The sequence below is a fragment of the Lycorma delicatula genome, chromosome 7, assembly GCF_047948215.1.
Source record: "Lycorma delicatula isolate Av1 chromosome 7, ASM4794821v1, whole genome shotgun sequence".
Taxonomy (NCBI): Eukaryota; Metazoa; Arthropoda; class Insecta; order Hemiptera; family Fulgoridae; genus Lycorma; species Lycorma delicatula.
Window position 1 is genome coordinate 97519197 of NC_134461.1, and position 16412 is coordinate 97535608.

General features: G+C 29.9%; 1 protein-coding gene across 7 annotated transcripts in view; it reads left to right on the forward strand.

The window, feature by feature from the left end:
• The window catches only part of LOC142327257 (uncharacterized), a 79464-nt gene extending 66870 nt beyond the window's left edge, over positions 1–12594 (forward strand). For 4 of the 7 annotated variants that reach the window (XM_075370099.1, XM_075370101.1, XM_075370102.1 and 1 more), the window contains 2 exons: positions 827–1018; positions 11356–12594. In XM_075370099.1, the coding sequence (XP_075226214.1) occupies positions 827–1018; positions 11356–11619 (456 nt within the window). In that variant the 3' untranslated portion in view covers positions 11620–12594. Of the gene's footprint in view, positions 1–826; positions 1019–11355 lie in introns of those variants that run through there. The other 3 variants (XM_075370104.1, XM_075370105.1, XM_075370103.1) reach the window with 3 other exon arrangements.
• The last annotated feature ends 3818 nt before the right edge of the window (positions 12595–16412 follow it).

The window sequence follows — 16412 nt, forward strand, 5'->3', positions numbered from 1 at the left end:
GTATTTCTGTGCTTTGACTTCCATTCCAGGATTATGTTTTAAGGACTACAAACCATTCTCCGGCGAACTTTGTGAACATCCTCTTTTATCACCTCGTGTACTTTGTGAAATCACAAATTTATCCATTTAAAATTCAAAAAAATGAATAAATAAATAAATTAAAACAAAAAAGTAAGAAAAATTATTTGAATAAATTTCCTTATGCGCATGTAAATCGAAGCTTAGCTAGTAAACACTACAAATTAAATACAGTAGATAAGAGACCCAACAAACAATACATCCGTTCACTACCATGGCCGTTACTCACCTCCCTTGTTGGTTGATATGAACAGTGTAGTTTAATAACAGAGCAATTTGTGTTAACAAATTTTTCTCTTGCTTTTAATCTAAACACTGCTGATGTGAAAAATTAACTTGTATGCATTTACCCTTTACATATTTAAAAATTTACACAATTATTATATTTTTTTTTTTATAATTTACCCTTATAGAGCCTAAGCGATTATCTGAAAAAAATATTTTTCTAAAATTATATAGCTTGATTATTTTAGATGACTATTGTAGTGTAACTGATTTTAATGACACTGCCCTTTGGTCCTATTTGTATTCATCTTACTCTCAGTAATAAAATAGTGATTTTCCTCTAGCTGCAGAAGAAATTACACAAATTTTTAAGTGCATACATTTATAATATTTGTGCCCTATTTATTTCTGTTATATAGCAGTTTCCATAAAACCAATAGATGCTCATCTCTGTGGACTAAAACACATTTTATTTTTGTCATCAAGATATTTGTTAATTATTTAATTAGAAGGTATTTTTCAGGAATTTCCTGTGTATCATGAAGGCAAAATAGCTGTTTGTGAACATTTTGGATTTTTGTCACCTTCACTCGACCAATGTTTAAGATGTAAATATAAATTTCCACCAGATATCAAATCGATAGATATCCAGGCGTCATCTGTATCCAATTTAGATAACAATTTTCCAACTACTCAACATACTATTGGCAGATCGGTAATAATAGTTTGATTTACATTCATATTATTAAATTTGTGAGTTTTAACTGATAGTATTTCTATATTTTAATGCTCAATTTAAATTGTGTAACCTCTGAAATTATTATTTTTTTATTACCCCTCTAAATTACAGAACTTTTCATTTGCATTGACTTTTTCCTTTCTCTGTTAAGAATACAATTATCTGAAAGAAAATCAAAGTAATCAGAGAAAACTTATTACTTTTTCCTTGTGCTAAAATTTGAATGCACTGCATGAACCAGTTACATTACAGCTGTGAAAAAAATATATATATACTTTTTATTGTTCATTTTCCCAGATCTGTGTTATTAATATTTAATAAACAGTATTAAATATTTTTTTAGAGAAAAAAGGTTTTAATTTATAATTGAATAATATATTCACTGCTTGGGATTTTGTTTCTTAGACTGCCCTATTTTTTCTCATACCTGATGTATATAAAATATGTGACATGGAAGAGGCACTAGTTGAGAGATCTGTGCATGGAGATAAATGATATTCATTGTACATCTATTAGTGAACAGAATAAAGGTGTCATTTATGGGGCTAATGTTGGTTACATTGACATGATGATAGGCTGCAGTATTCTGTGAGAATGTCAATTAGAAACCACTTTCTCCTCACTCCTAAAGTAGGTTTGGCTTGGGATGACTTTTATTCTTGAGACGGTTAACTTGTTTCCAGAAATGACTTGCGACTCATGTAAATCTCATACAACCATTACAGTTATGATCCATAACAAATGTACATAAAATATTTTCTTTTACTAATATCTGTAACTGAAGCTATTACGGATACTATATTATTACTATTTTTTCCTTGATTCTGATAACCCACATGTGTTTAGGAATGTGGTATGGAATTTTTGTAGTATGCCAAAAAAGCTAAGCTTATCCATGATTTGAACCAAAAAACTTAAAGTTACAATTAATTGTAATAAAATCTAAGTTGATGTAAAAGAACCTAAAGAAAAAATGAGAACAAGGAGGAGATTCAGACAGATTAAAAAAGATGATATACATTTTTTTTTAATTTTTTAAAAATTTGAACAAATCATAAATTTAAAGGTCTGAAAATTACCAAAAAACTAATTTGGTTAAAAATGACAATCTGTAACAAAAGGTTAGAATGATTCAGAAAATATAAAAATTTAGAAGATGTTGATGGAGAGAAATTGAATAGATATTTAAGAAATGAAATTAATAGAATCTGCAAATTAACAAAAATGTATAATGTTTTAGAGAAAAATATAATTACTGGAAAGGTAGATGTGTTTAGAAAAAATAAGGAAATTAAGCCTAAAGGTATTAGGCTTACTTATTGATCTTAGGAGGAATAAACCCATCTACATTTTAGATCTTTTGAAGACATTTATTAATAACATAGAATGGAATAAATTTGAAAGAAAATTGGAATGAAGTTTGGGGAAAGAAGTTTAAATACATGTTGTACAAGAATTGCAAGGCAGATAAAAACTATGCTGATTTCAGAAAGGACTTTGGTAAGAATGTACTATTGTTTTTTAACTTGTATTGAAAAAAAGCAATACAAGAATCAATAATAATTTTGAGAGTAGAGTATCTATTCAAAGAGAGTAAATAAAGACGTTAAGATTCACTGGCGATATTGTTCATTGGCAGAAATAAAAGATAAATAGAAGAAATACTAATGGCATTGATTTATTGTTTGGAAATTCAAACAGTGGTAATGAAATGTGATCTAAAATAGGAAAAGAATTAAACGCTAATATAAGAAATCATAATATACCAGATGCAGAATTTTTTTTGTCTTAAGTAGTAACATTCCAATGAATGGATAAAGTAAGGTAGCTATCAAACACAGTCTGGCACTACCGATATCAAATATGCATCTAAGAACTAGAAATGTATTCTTAGATATCTGTGTGAAGTATAATACTTTATGATTTTTTTGTCTTCAGTCATATGACTGGTTTGATGCAGCTCTCAAGCTTCTCGATCACGTCTGTTGTTTCATTTCGGTATACCTCCTGTATCTCTAACACTTTGTTTTACATATTCCACACGTTGCCAGCCAGCACAATTTTTCCCATTTACCTGTCCCTCCAATATCAAACTATTCCAGGATGCCTTAATATGTGGCCTATAAAACGTCTGTCTCTTCTTTTAACAATATTTTTCCAAATGCTTATTTCTTCATCAATTTGCCCCAACACCTCTTCATTTGTCATTTTATCCACCCACCTCATTTTTAACATTCTTTTGTAGCACCTCATTTAAAAGCTTCTAATCTTTTCTTCTTTTACATTTCTCTTTGTTTCACCTAAGTTCGCTTCTGCTGATTTAAGAATTTCCTATTTTACATTTTCCCGTTCTTCTATATTTTCTACCTATCAATTTTACTCAGACCTCTTGTGATGTCCTCAAAATTCTTCTTTACGTCCTCTTCCTCAAGCTTCTCTAAATTCCACCGATTCATCTGACACCTTTTCTTCAGGTTTTTTAAACCCCAATCTACATTTTATTATCGCTAAATTATGGTTGCTATCAATATCTGCTCCAGGATATGCTTTGCAATTGATGAGTGATTTCTAAATCTTTGTTTAACTATGATATAATCTATCTGATACCTTGCAGTATCATCAGGCTTTTTTCATGTGTATTTTGTTCTATTATTATTTTTAAACTGGATGTTGAGAATTACTAAATTATACTTCGCGCAAAACTCAATAAGTCAGTCCCTCCCCTCTTTCATTCCTTTTGCCCAGCCCGTATTCACCCACAATATTTCCTTCCTTGCCTTTTCTGATGCTTGCATTGCAATCTCCAACTATTATTAAATTTTCATCCCCTTTTATGTTTGTTTTAAATGCTTCTTCAATTTCCTTGTATACACACTCTACCTCATCATAGGCACTTGTAGGCATATAGACATTAACAGTCATTGTCGATTTATGTTTTGATTTTATCCTTATTACAATGATTCTATCACTAAGCTTTTTGAAACACTGCTCTCTTCGCTATCTTCTTGTTTATTACAAAACCTACTCCTGCCTGCCCATTATGTGATGCCGAGTTAATTATTCTAAAATCACCTGACCAAAAGTCATTTTCATCTAACCACTGAACCTTGCTAATTCCTACTACATCTAAATTTATCCTATCTATTTACCGCTTTAAATTTTCTAACCTACCAACCTTTGTTTAAACTTCTAACATTCCATATTATCTGACTCATAGAATGTTATTTTTTAATTGTCTAGTGACCCTTTTCGTAGTAGTTCCCAGCTGGAGATCCAAATGGGGGACTACTTTACCTCCGAAATATTTTATCAAGGAATGCGCCGTCATGTTTGTTACTTGAAAATGCAGAGAGCTACATTTTCTTGGTAAAAAAAACAATTGTAGTATTCCATTGTTTTCAGCTGTGCAGTATTCAGAAGGTTGAGTGATGTTGATATGGCTGTTTAAGTCCTCCTGATCTATGCCCTTAATAACTACTAAAAGAGCTGTTGCCCTCTTTCAAGAATCATTCCTTAGTCTGGCTCTGAACAGATAACTCTCCGATATGGTTGCACCTTTGGTCCAGGGACTTTGTATCACTGGGCACTTAAGCCCCTTCATCATCGGCAAGGTCTCATGATTCATAGAGGGAGACTTTATGTTAATGAAACTCATATGGTAGGAAAAACAGAAAAAATAGATATGATAGTAAAGGATGTTGAAAATAGGCAGGTTAATAAACTACAATATGAAGAGGTTTTAAAATGTATAGGAATGGAGGAAGAAAATTCATGGCAAAATTTTTTAAATGAGCAAGATTGGCAGGCCATGTATTAGGACATATAAATTTAGTTAAATTTGTCATGAAAGAAGATGAAGACTAGGATATATATACAACATATCTTAGGATATTAAATGTAGTAAATTTGTATGATGACATTAAAAGATTAACACAGAATAGAAAGCCATTGAAAAAAGCATTAAACCAGTTCAAGTTTTAATTTGTAAATTTTTAAAATGGCTGTCATCTTTAAATTATCAAATGTTAATACCAAACATTTAGTATTCTAAACTGGATGGAACTTTTTAACATGCTAACTTGGAGAATGTGTAAAATGTGAAATTTTTTTCATAAACGAAAGTGCAAATATTTCTGTTTAAGTGTGTAATGTTTGGCTTGTCTATTTTAAATTACATTTAGGGGTAACAAAGTACTTAGAATGTTGAATTTCCAATCCATGAGCAAATAGTGACATTTCAAGAATATATTCCAAATATCTGTGTTAGTGGGCAGCTAATCCAGATTGTAATAGTTGTACTTAACAGTTTTACAATTTTATCCTGGACTCTAAAATTGCCTATTACCAGGCACAATTGAAAATAAAAAATACTTTTTTATTTTCAGTTAATAATATTAATACAATTTCAATTAATTAATTAATAATACAAATCAATTACTAATAGATGGGTGATGCCGCCTTTATTTGGTGAAAATACATATTCAAATATTCTAATATGAAAAACAATATTTTTTATTTTTATTTTCACTAGTTTTATTTAAACATAACAGCTGAAGGTACTGTGTATTAAATCAGCTGTCAAGTTTAAATAAAACTAGTGATAATTTAAAAACATATATTATTTTAATTTTCCAATTTTTAAATTAATTACTTATTGTATATGAGTTATCAATCTCCTATAATGTTTTTTTTTTGTTTGGTGGTTTTCACTGAAATTGTGAATCTGTAAAAAAAAGTACATTACACTTTTTGTCTCAGATTTTGATTTTGGATTCAGATTAAGTATTGTTAGAGGATTACAAAAATACATGATTGGCTGTCAGGTTCACCTCAAAATGGCTACCAAAATTAAATTTTTTTAATAAATTTTACTCAATAACGATGTAAGCTATTAAGTTGGTTCAAACACATGAATGTAAGGTTTACTAAAATGTATAAATATTAATTTTGTAAATCAAGCGCACAGAGAAATTTTTTTGTGTTACTTAATTTGATGAAGTCTATGAACATAATTAATTACCAATGATAACGTATTTTACAGATATAACCAGCAGTGCATTGCTGTAACATTACTCTCTTAAGTGGAATGAATTTATGTGATACATATGCTTCTTTAATAAAATGTATATAGTTTTTAATTTGTTTTTTTAAACACTTCAGACTGCATATTGTTATGAACCTGTATAGTTTCAAGCAAGCTGCCAGGTTATTTACAGTGTGTATGGTGGCAGTAGTGTTCAGTTATGTTTCCTCATTTTGTTTAATATTTCTAAAACTTGTATCCTAAATTATATATATATGTAATGAATCTGTTTTATTGCTAGTGAATTTCATATTTTTTAATTTTTTTCTCATTAAAACAAAAAAGCCAGTGATTGTGGATTATAGTTTTTGGAATTGCTTAAGATTTTGAATAATTACGTGACAGGTTGGAATAAAATAATTTTTCAGAAGTTTAAATTTCAATTAAAACTTTACTGATTAATTTTCTTATCTTTTCTATAATTTCTGACATGAATAATGAATCAGAAAATTAAAGATTTACAGATAATTCTAAATTACTTACTAAACTAATGACCAGGCTTGACCTGCAAATTACTTCATTATTATGGTGTGATGTGTATGATCTGATGTACAGACTTGACATTATTTGAAAAAGATAATAAGATAAACTAGATAAAACATCAACATAGTTTGACAGTTTTTCACAATTTTTTGATCTTTGTATATTTAAAAAAAAATCATAAGTATATCAATATGAAAGTGAAAATTGTCACTTTATGCTACCAGAATAAAATTAGGCCTCATAAATCTATTCAATGAAGGGCTATCATTCAAGCTTTATAACCTTTTACTATTATTTTATATACGTTTAGTGAAAATTGAAAGTAGAAAGAAAAAATTGAAAGTAGATTATTTTATGCTTAACATTCTTGATGTGAAATAATGTATTTTATGAGTCAGCATAGCATTTACCAGTCATTCTAATAGCGTTTTTAACCGATTCTGATATTGAAAATGAGTTTAATGGTAATAGCGATGAAGATCCAGATTATAATTTTGAAGAAAGTAATCCAGAAGAAGCTATTTTGGACAATTATAGTGAAACTGGAAGGTAGTGATGAAATAAATGAACTTCAATGTAGGAGGACTACGCCTAACGTTTGTGCTGCTTCTCAGTTGTGAAATCTTATCAAATAACTTTAATTTTACAAATTTACATTTAATAATGAAAATATGAGTTACAGACCTCCTTTTGGGAATAAAACACCAACATTACCAGTTGAATTTTTATGTTATTTTTTCCATCAGAATTATTTGTTCACATAACTTGTGAAAAAAATTCAATACTCAGACAGCATTCAGTTTGGTCTAAACTCACTAATATTACCACCAGTAAAGAAATTATTGCTATGCATGGTGTTTTATTGAATATGCTTTTAAAAAGGAAAAAAGAGTTGCAAGAATTTTCTTCATCTCATGGCTTGACTCATCTGAATTTTTTCATAAGATTTTTCCAAATTTTTTGAGCTTTTCATATGTCATTTTTTCATATGAAAAAAAAAATATAATTAAATATTAAAAAAAACTCTAAAATAAAATCCCTTGAATAAGCAGAAAATTTAGGATTAAGTAAACCAGTTAGATAAAGGTTAAGTAAAGTAAAAAAATGTTATAGATTATTATTCACCAAGTCAATGTTTATCCTATGAGTTTATTGTAAGTTTCAAAGGACATGTTTTTTTTTTTAATTTATAGTAAAAATAAACCAATTAAGTGGGGACTTTGTCTAAAAATGGTTATACTTGTTCAGTTATTCCATACTATGGCTTTGTAAAACACAAATTTGTTAATTAGGCCTGAACTTTCATTCACTGAACGGATTGTTGTCCAGTTTGTCACAAAGGTGACTAATGTTACTCAAAAATCTGGCTACCATTTATTCACAGAAGATTTTATACTTCAGTAAATGTAGCCCAGGAATTATTAGCATAGAATCAATTTAAACTGGGACTGTTCAACCACACAGATAAGGAATGCCTAAAAAAGCAAATAAAATGAATCTGAAGGGGAAACTTGCTGTCATGAATCTGTTGCGTACAATAAGGATGATAAACTAATGAAAAAACTATAAGATATTGAAAAGCCAAAAGTAATTTTGACTAACGTATCGCATATGGGTGGAGTTGACCGACCACTATATTTTGAGTTATTGTTTTGCTACAAAAAGTTTAAAATGGTGGCAGAAACTTGGTGGTGGTTGTCAACAGTTTTATTTTGTATTATGAGCATTCCACCAGTCAAGGGCAACAACTAGTAACACATAAAAAATATCAGAAGAATGTTGATTACTGGTCTGGTTAGCAATGTCAGGAACACAAACCATAAGCAAGATCAACCTTCATCAAAAGATGATGAACGGTTGAATAGGAAGCTTCATATTATAAATAAAATGCCTGATTAGAAACGCAAGGATTGTGCTGTGTGCTCCAGTTGTTCAGGTTAAAGGTGGTAGAAGAGAGACTGTATTTGATGTGAAATGTGTCCCAAAAACACCGGGGTTTACACCCAGAAAATTGTTTCAAGAAATATTGCACTGAAAAAAATTATGGTAATTTACATGTAAGCCCTATGTTTTGATTGAATGAAGGTTCTTGTAAAAACAATATTAAGTTTTTAGATATAAGCAATTTTACCATATACATAAGGTAACCAACCATAAATTTAATTAATAGCCGACAGGAAACTTAAGTGATCAAATAATTGGAAACCCGATGGCACTACTGATTTTGTAATTGGAGGGTAAAGGGTTAAGAGAGATTATATGTGCAGTGCTGAAATATATTCAGGCTCATGTCATATTGATAATTTTTTCAGGAGTCTCTTATTAAGGTTTTGCAGTTACCTGGCAGTATTATGGTGGTACACATTGATCAGTAATACAATACTGCTGTTTATGTTGAATTAAAACTTTAGATGTTTTGGAACTGTAATAAAAGTAAATCTGTTCTGACAGTAGATTTAGTTACTTTCAAACGCTCATTTCAACAAAATATATGAAGGTCATTCAATAATTAAACAGACAAATAGTTGTATAGCAAAAATGGTTTATTAAATAAATGCAATTTTTTTTTTTGTCTATTTTCCACATTATCCCCCTGATTTATTTGCACTTGTCTTATCTTTTTATGAGTCTTCTTATCCCAGCAAAAAATTTTTTATATTGATCTCGATGCCAGTTTTGTACTTTTTTCTTTACCTCTTGTTGTCATTGAACTTGATGCCATTTAAAGCTTCTTTCATCGGATTAAACAGAAAAAAATCAAAGGGGAAAGGCCACTGCTGGAGGTAGGAGGTAGGAGCTCCCAGCCCTATTTGCCAATAGTTTCCAGCTTCATTTGTGCCGTATGAGGTAGAGCGTTGTCTTGAAGAAGTATGCCTTTCTTCTGCCATCCTGGACATTTCTTCTTCAACGTAGGCTTGACTTTATCAATCATGGCTGAGTAGTGTAGACCGTTAATAGTGTGTTGTTACCCCAAATAATCAAAAAATCACACCATGGGCACTCCAAAAGATTGTTAACATGACCTTACTAGCCAATCGTTGCGTTTTGAATTTCTTACAGATCGGCGATTCAGGGTGTTTCTACTGCATGCTTTGACGCTTGGACTCCGGGCCACAATGATGTATTCAAGTCTCATCACAGGTTAAAATCCTGTTCAAAATGTGTCACCTTCATTATTGAAACGATTTTTGAGTTGAGTGCAAATGTGGAACCTCTTGGTTTTGAGATGAATGGTAAGCTCTCTGGGAACCCACCTTGCACAAGTCTTATGGTAGTTCAGTTTGTTTTGAATGATGGAATGAGCTGTGTCAACACTTGCTTAACAATTTGTTTAACTTTAAGTCGTCTTTGAATCACAGAACACTGTTCTTCAAAAGTACTTTCACCAAGTGGACATGCCATCATAACTAAAACTTTAGAGGTTATGTTTACATAATTATTAATTGAACAACTGGCTAACTCTTTCAAGGTTCCCAACTAACACTTACAAAAGTTTCAGTTGCCTGCATTAAGCGTTTCCTTCACTAAAAATGTTTGTCTGTTTAATTATTGAATGACCCTAATACAGTGACAACACGTGTTCTGTAGTAAGATTAAAAAAAATCCTAGTTGACAGATAGATGTTTAACCAGATTACTACAATTATGACACTGGTGTTAAAATAGGTGATCCAACTTTTCAAGCTACTGTCCATTCCATAGAAAAAATATATGAATTGGTAAAATGTCTTGCAAATTTATGGAAGGAATTTATGCAAATTCTAAAATAGTAAATTGATTTAAGTAGGCTAAATAAAAGTTTTCAATTTGCCCCATTTATTTTTAGTTTTTCAGTTCAGCTCATTAGCCAGAATTGAGCTGCAGCCTGGTACATCTTAAAATATAAACCAGCTATCAGCACGCCATTTCCCAAAAATCTACCAATCTCAACAAAAATTACAGATTAAAAAAAAAACAGTAAGAAAAAAAGGGAAGACTGAAGACAAGAAAATAAGGAAAAAACAAGATGCAATGGCAAGCAAACCATGTGACACCAGTGTATGACCAAAATGTTTCATAGAATTCTAAACAAAAGCCAAATTTTCATAAAAATTAATGTAAAATTTCAGTATAATGATGTTTCTGTAAATCCCTTAGCTTGTAACATTTTCGTTTTAAATAGAATTCAGTTGTTTTTAATAGATTGTTTATATCAGTTTTCTCTAAATTATATTCATTAATTCATTGCAGAAGCTTTATTAAAGCTCGCACATTAGAATATGGAAATTTTATAGCTTATGAGAAATGCCATGTCTGACTAGGATTCAAATCCAGGACCTCCAAATATAAAATATAGATGCTACCACTCTGCCACAAAGATTGCCAAATTTTCCTTGAAAATGTTTTTATTATAAGATATTTAATAACATCGTAATGTATAATGAACAATTTTTTTTTATAATTCAGTTAACCTGTTTCAACCAAACGTCAATTATTCATTCCATAATTTTACATTAGTCATTGTCAGATTGTTATAAGTGCATTATAAAATTTTTCACATGATTATCATGTAGAATGATATTTATTTAAGTAAATTTATCTTGCTTATTAGAATCTCTTCTGAAGATATGCAGAATGGTAAGTTAAAATTGGATGGAAAAGTGAAAAAATGATTTATAAGTGTCTTTGTAATAATATAACTGTTTATTTAATAGTGAACTGAAGAAAGTAATTTTAGTAAAAAATCTTTTTCCTTTTGCTTTTTCCAGAAAATGATTCCATTATCTACAAGTACTCCCAATAATAAACATTTTAAATTAACTTTGACACATCTATTGAACTCAAATAGTGATGAAGATAATAAGTGTCCACAAACAGCAAGAGTAATTTTTGATGGAAATAAGGCTGAATTTGTCAATAAATCAAGTGCTAAAAGAGTTCTAAATATGGGTCATACGAAAGTGTTTACCAAAGGTGTTAAAAGTAGTAAAAATACTAATAATGGTGAAGTTCTCACATTAACATTAGACTAAATAATAATAAATGTTTGTAACCACAAATAAAAGAACTATAATTTAAGTATTATTATTATTTTTTCTATGTTTATATTTTACTTAAGTTATTTACTGATGTTCAGTGTTTATTATATTTAGGCTCTATTTTATTTATGTCATGTCATTTTATTGTTATTAATTTTATCAATTTTGTTTGATTTTTAATATATTATGTAATCATTTGTTATCTAATTTCTTAGTTTTATGTTATATTATTAAGTGATTTATTTTTTTAAACAACAATTGGTCATAAAAAAAATCCTTTGAAAGCTTTCTTCATGTTCACCCTTTACGTATAGCCAGGAGAATGTGCCCCCTACATTTATTAAACTCATGCTTGTGAAAATAATATAATGAATAAATATAAATTAAAGCCTGTTCATTTTATAAAAACTATGCAATTTTTTCAGAGCAACATTTTGGTCAGTACAGGACTTGAAACTTTGAGTGATCCAAAAAATATGTGGATTTCAAAATAGTTGGCCTCTACCTTAAAAATAGTTGTAGCTGTTCTTCATATGATAAAAATGTATTCTGCCTGGTATTTAGTATTACCCAAATCAATAAGAGGTTACTGTGCTTCATTTCTCTCTTTGTTTTTATTCTCTTTTTTATACACATACAATAACAGTGACAATGTTGGTTGAGCCTCTTCACTGTATATTGTCACAATCCTTAAAAAAAAAAAAAAAAAAAAAAAAATGTAATGTTACCCAATTTTAACCCTTTAAACTCTGAAACGCTTATTATTGTATACAATAATTATTATCTCTGTATACAAATTATTATCAATTATCTTCATTAGTTCTTGCCAGGCGTTGATTGTGATCAGTCAGGACATCTTGTTTTATAGTTACTTTGAAAACTGTAATATGCATACATGTGTGTAAGGATTTTTTTTATTTATAAATTTACAGAATTTATCATGGAATAAAAGTATTCTCTAAACATGTACTTATGTATATTTCTTTTCTTGTTTTATAATCCTCATCCTAATGCTATTTTCAAATTTTCTTCTTAAATTATTTATTTTGGTTTAAAGTAATATACAAATGAAACCAACGAGTTTCAGTAACATAACTAATTTCATGTCATCTTATAAAATATGTGAATTTATTTTTTTTATTATAAAAACTACAACAAAATTACTGAAAACTACTGTCGAAGAGAGTTTAGTAACCCCAGATAACATGCCATTATACTTGGCCCAGCCAATGTATGAGCTTGTGATGTCATGAGCAGACTGTGTATTGCTACTCAAGCCTGAAAACATCAACTCCGCATATCAAATCGAAGTATTACTTATCATATTGTATGCAATAATAACTATCATGTTTACATTTACTAATTATAAACAATACATAATTAATTCTTTTATAACCTTTATTTGTACAAAATTACAAATTTTTAATAATAAACAAAAGCTTTTTCAGCGTGCTGAAAGAACATGATTAGGACTGATTAAAAAATTGTGTCTTAGAACGGTGTTCTTGATATCCCACAAGCAGCAGCAGTTCTTTCTTTACATTTTTGAATGCCAGTTATATTTGTCGTCAGTTAATTTACCTACCTTTAGAGCTTCTTTTTTCATAAAATCATAAACATTATTGTTAGTATTGTGTACTTGACTCCTAAGTTTTTTCTTAACTATGAATTTAAATTCTACCATAACAAACCGGACTAACACACGAACAAAAATAAAACAAAAAATAATATCACAAAAAATTTGCAAAAAAAATGCATAATTGTAAAATAATATAACCGCACAAAAACGCTATTCGAATACCTTCACTGAACATTATATATACTGGACTAGAGTTTATTTCTTTATACACTAATTGTGTACTACGAATGACAGATGTCATTTCTGTCTGCATGTATAAATTTTTATAGGCCTGTACATAATACCAAAGAGAGCATTAGTAACTGGTTAAGGAATTGTTACTGTTTTTAGATTGAGTCATTTATAGATGTAATTAGCTCAAGTGGAGAGAATTGAACACACAATATAAATGTATTATTGTTTGGGCGCCTGTATTGATTGTAAGTCGAAAAATGAAATAAAAATAATGTTTTGGAAAACAATAATATTATAGATGTCAGCACATGACATCACAAGCTTGTAGATTTGCTCGGCCAGCTATACAGACTGTTGCGATACACAAAGCATAACAAAAGTAGATAAGAGTCTGAATTTATAATTATCTGATCAATATAGAAATGAATTTACCAATTTGTGTTGATGTCTGGAGGTAATGCAATACAATTAAGAAAATCAATATGCAACATTATATGCAGAAATGTCTATTAAATCAGATAATAAGTTTGTGTTTATTATATTCAGATTCTGCTTGGTAAGAAAGATTGGAAAATGTGTGTGAGATTGGTAAACTAAGCTAAATGTGACTGATCTGAATTGTGATGGATATGTGCGACATGTTTTAGTGATGAATGTAAATTTTTTATGCATGTTTAATTAATCATCTTAACAGTTGATAGTAATCAAGTAAAAATTCATGAGTTTGATTAAGGTTACACTCAGCTCTCACAACTGTATGGGCAGGAATTAGACATCAGATCTTAGACAGTAACCAAGCCTGGCTGAAGGAACCAATTTTCCAGCAAGTTGGAACACAACCACATTACTATCTCTCTGATTAAGAGTATTTGAATACTCAGTTTGAAAGAGGATAGTCAAGTAAATAAGGAAGTATTGAATAGCTGGCTCAACCATTACATTTTTCATCTTTACAGTTTTTCTCTAGTGAGAGGAGTGAAGTCTACAAATCTTAAGTCTATTCATCCTGAACTGCTACTGAAGATTGTAACTTCATGTGCAATATCTCCACAAACTCTGCATGATGTTAGCACTTAGCTTAGTAACTGATGTTACAACTAAATGTAAATGTCTATTACTTTCTGAAAAATAATGGGTGACAATTTGAAAGTTTACTAATCCAACATCATACATTTATTCAATGGTTTTTTTTTTTTTAATTCATCAGCAGAATAGTTAACACCTGAATTTTTAGTCAAATTTTTATTGCCACTTGATTATCACCTCAAAAGTGTTAGAAATGTTAGGCAGTTCCAATAACTTTATTAAAAACAGATATTATTCCTTCACACATACTCCAGTGTTTCTCAACCTGTGTGGCACGCTCCCCATCCCAAAAAGAAAATATTGTTAGACACTCTTGAGTTCTTTTTCTATATTTAGCTGAGATCTATATTTTGTCTTCAAAGCAGCTGCCATAGAAAATCTAGTTTCGCAAAGGTAGGATGTTGAAAATGGTAACGGTATACGAAATGCTCTTGTTTTCAGTGCAGAAAACTCATTATTCACCCCTGCCCAAAATTCAGAGTGATTTATTACTAACTTGTCTTTAGATTTTGCCACTTGCCGTGAAGTCTATGACGATTTCTTCTTCGGCAGTTGAGAGCCCTTCGAGAGTATATTGAAATGGATCCCTAACCCATTTGTAACTTGCTATCACATTGTCATCAGCAAGAAGATACTTTTTAAAACTCTTTGCCAGCATGGCTAAATGATTTTCAATGGTTACAAAAACAACTTTCACATGTTACTCTTCAGCCTTGTAAGTTTTAACACATTCATACATTTCTAGGTTTTTTTGTTATAAATTTTTGCTCCACAATTCCAGTTTTCTACAAAAAGCATTAACTTTATCACTCGTACCCAACATGTGTATTTGCTTCTTGAACTTGAAGATTCAAGGTGTTTAATTTCTCCAATATGTTGATCAGGTAGCTCAATTCCAACATAAATAAACTGTCTTGAAACTTTTCGACTTCCAGTCGGTTTTCCTCTTCTAAAAAAATGGTGATTTCATCCCTTAATTCAAAAATTTACAATGTGATCTTGCCTCACAATAAAATAGTAACACTGAATGTACAACACCCATGTCTTTACAAAGTGCAGAAAAGATTCTTGATTTTAAGAGTCTTATTTTTATATAATTTACTACTGTTGTTTATGCACAGTTAATACAGTTGTTTACTGTTAGCACATTATTCAGACCAGGACTCATTTCTTTGGAAGCTTGGAGATTTTTGTTTCACAAATGCTTGTATACTTTGGAATCTTCTAGACATTGAATGGGCACCATCAGTGCATATTCTGATGCCAATTTTTTCACTCTATGATAGCCTCGTTTATAAAATTATTTAAGATAGCAAATAATGCACGTGCTGTTGCTTTGAGTTCTATTGGTTTGCAGAAAAGTAGTTTTACTGCTGACATACAATCACAAAATCGAACATAGGCAATGAAATGAGCATCTTTATTGCTATTTATTACCTCATCAAGCTGAACTGAAAATAATTTGTCACACAACTTTCCAAAAAGCTGACGCTGTACATCTTCAGCTATATCATCAATTTGGCAGGCAACAGTATCATTTCATAGAGGTATGGACTGCAATTGTTTGACATGATTATCTCTAAACATAGTTTCTATAATCTCAGTTGCAGCTGGCAAAATATAAGCTCTTAACCAGTGGTGTGAGGCTTTTTTTTCAAAAATGATGTTCATATGATTTTAATTTTAATTTAAAGAATTCTTGGGATTTGTTAATGTACTCATTATGAAGAGTTTCTAAATGTCTAAATTTATTGTTAGGTTTCATACTGTCTGCTGCCAAAATTTTTGGGCAAATCACACACAGAGACCTTTCTTCTTCATTTACTTCAGTACTGGTAAAACCAAAATTTAAGTATTCTTGAGAATATTTTCTTGATTTTATTTTCAG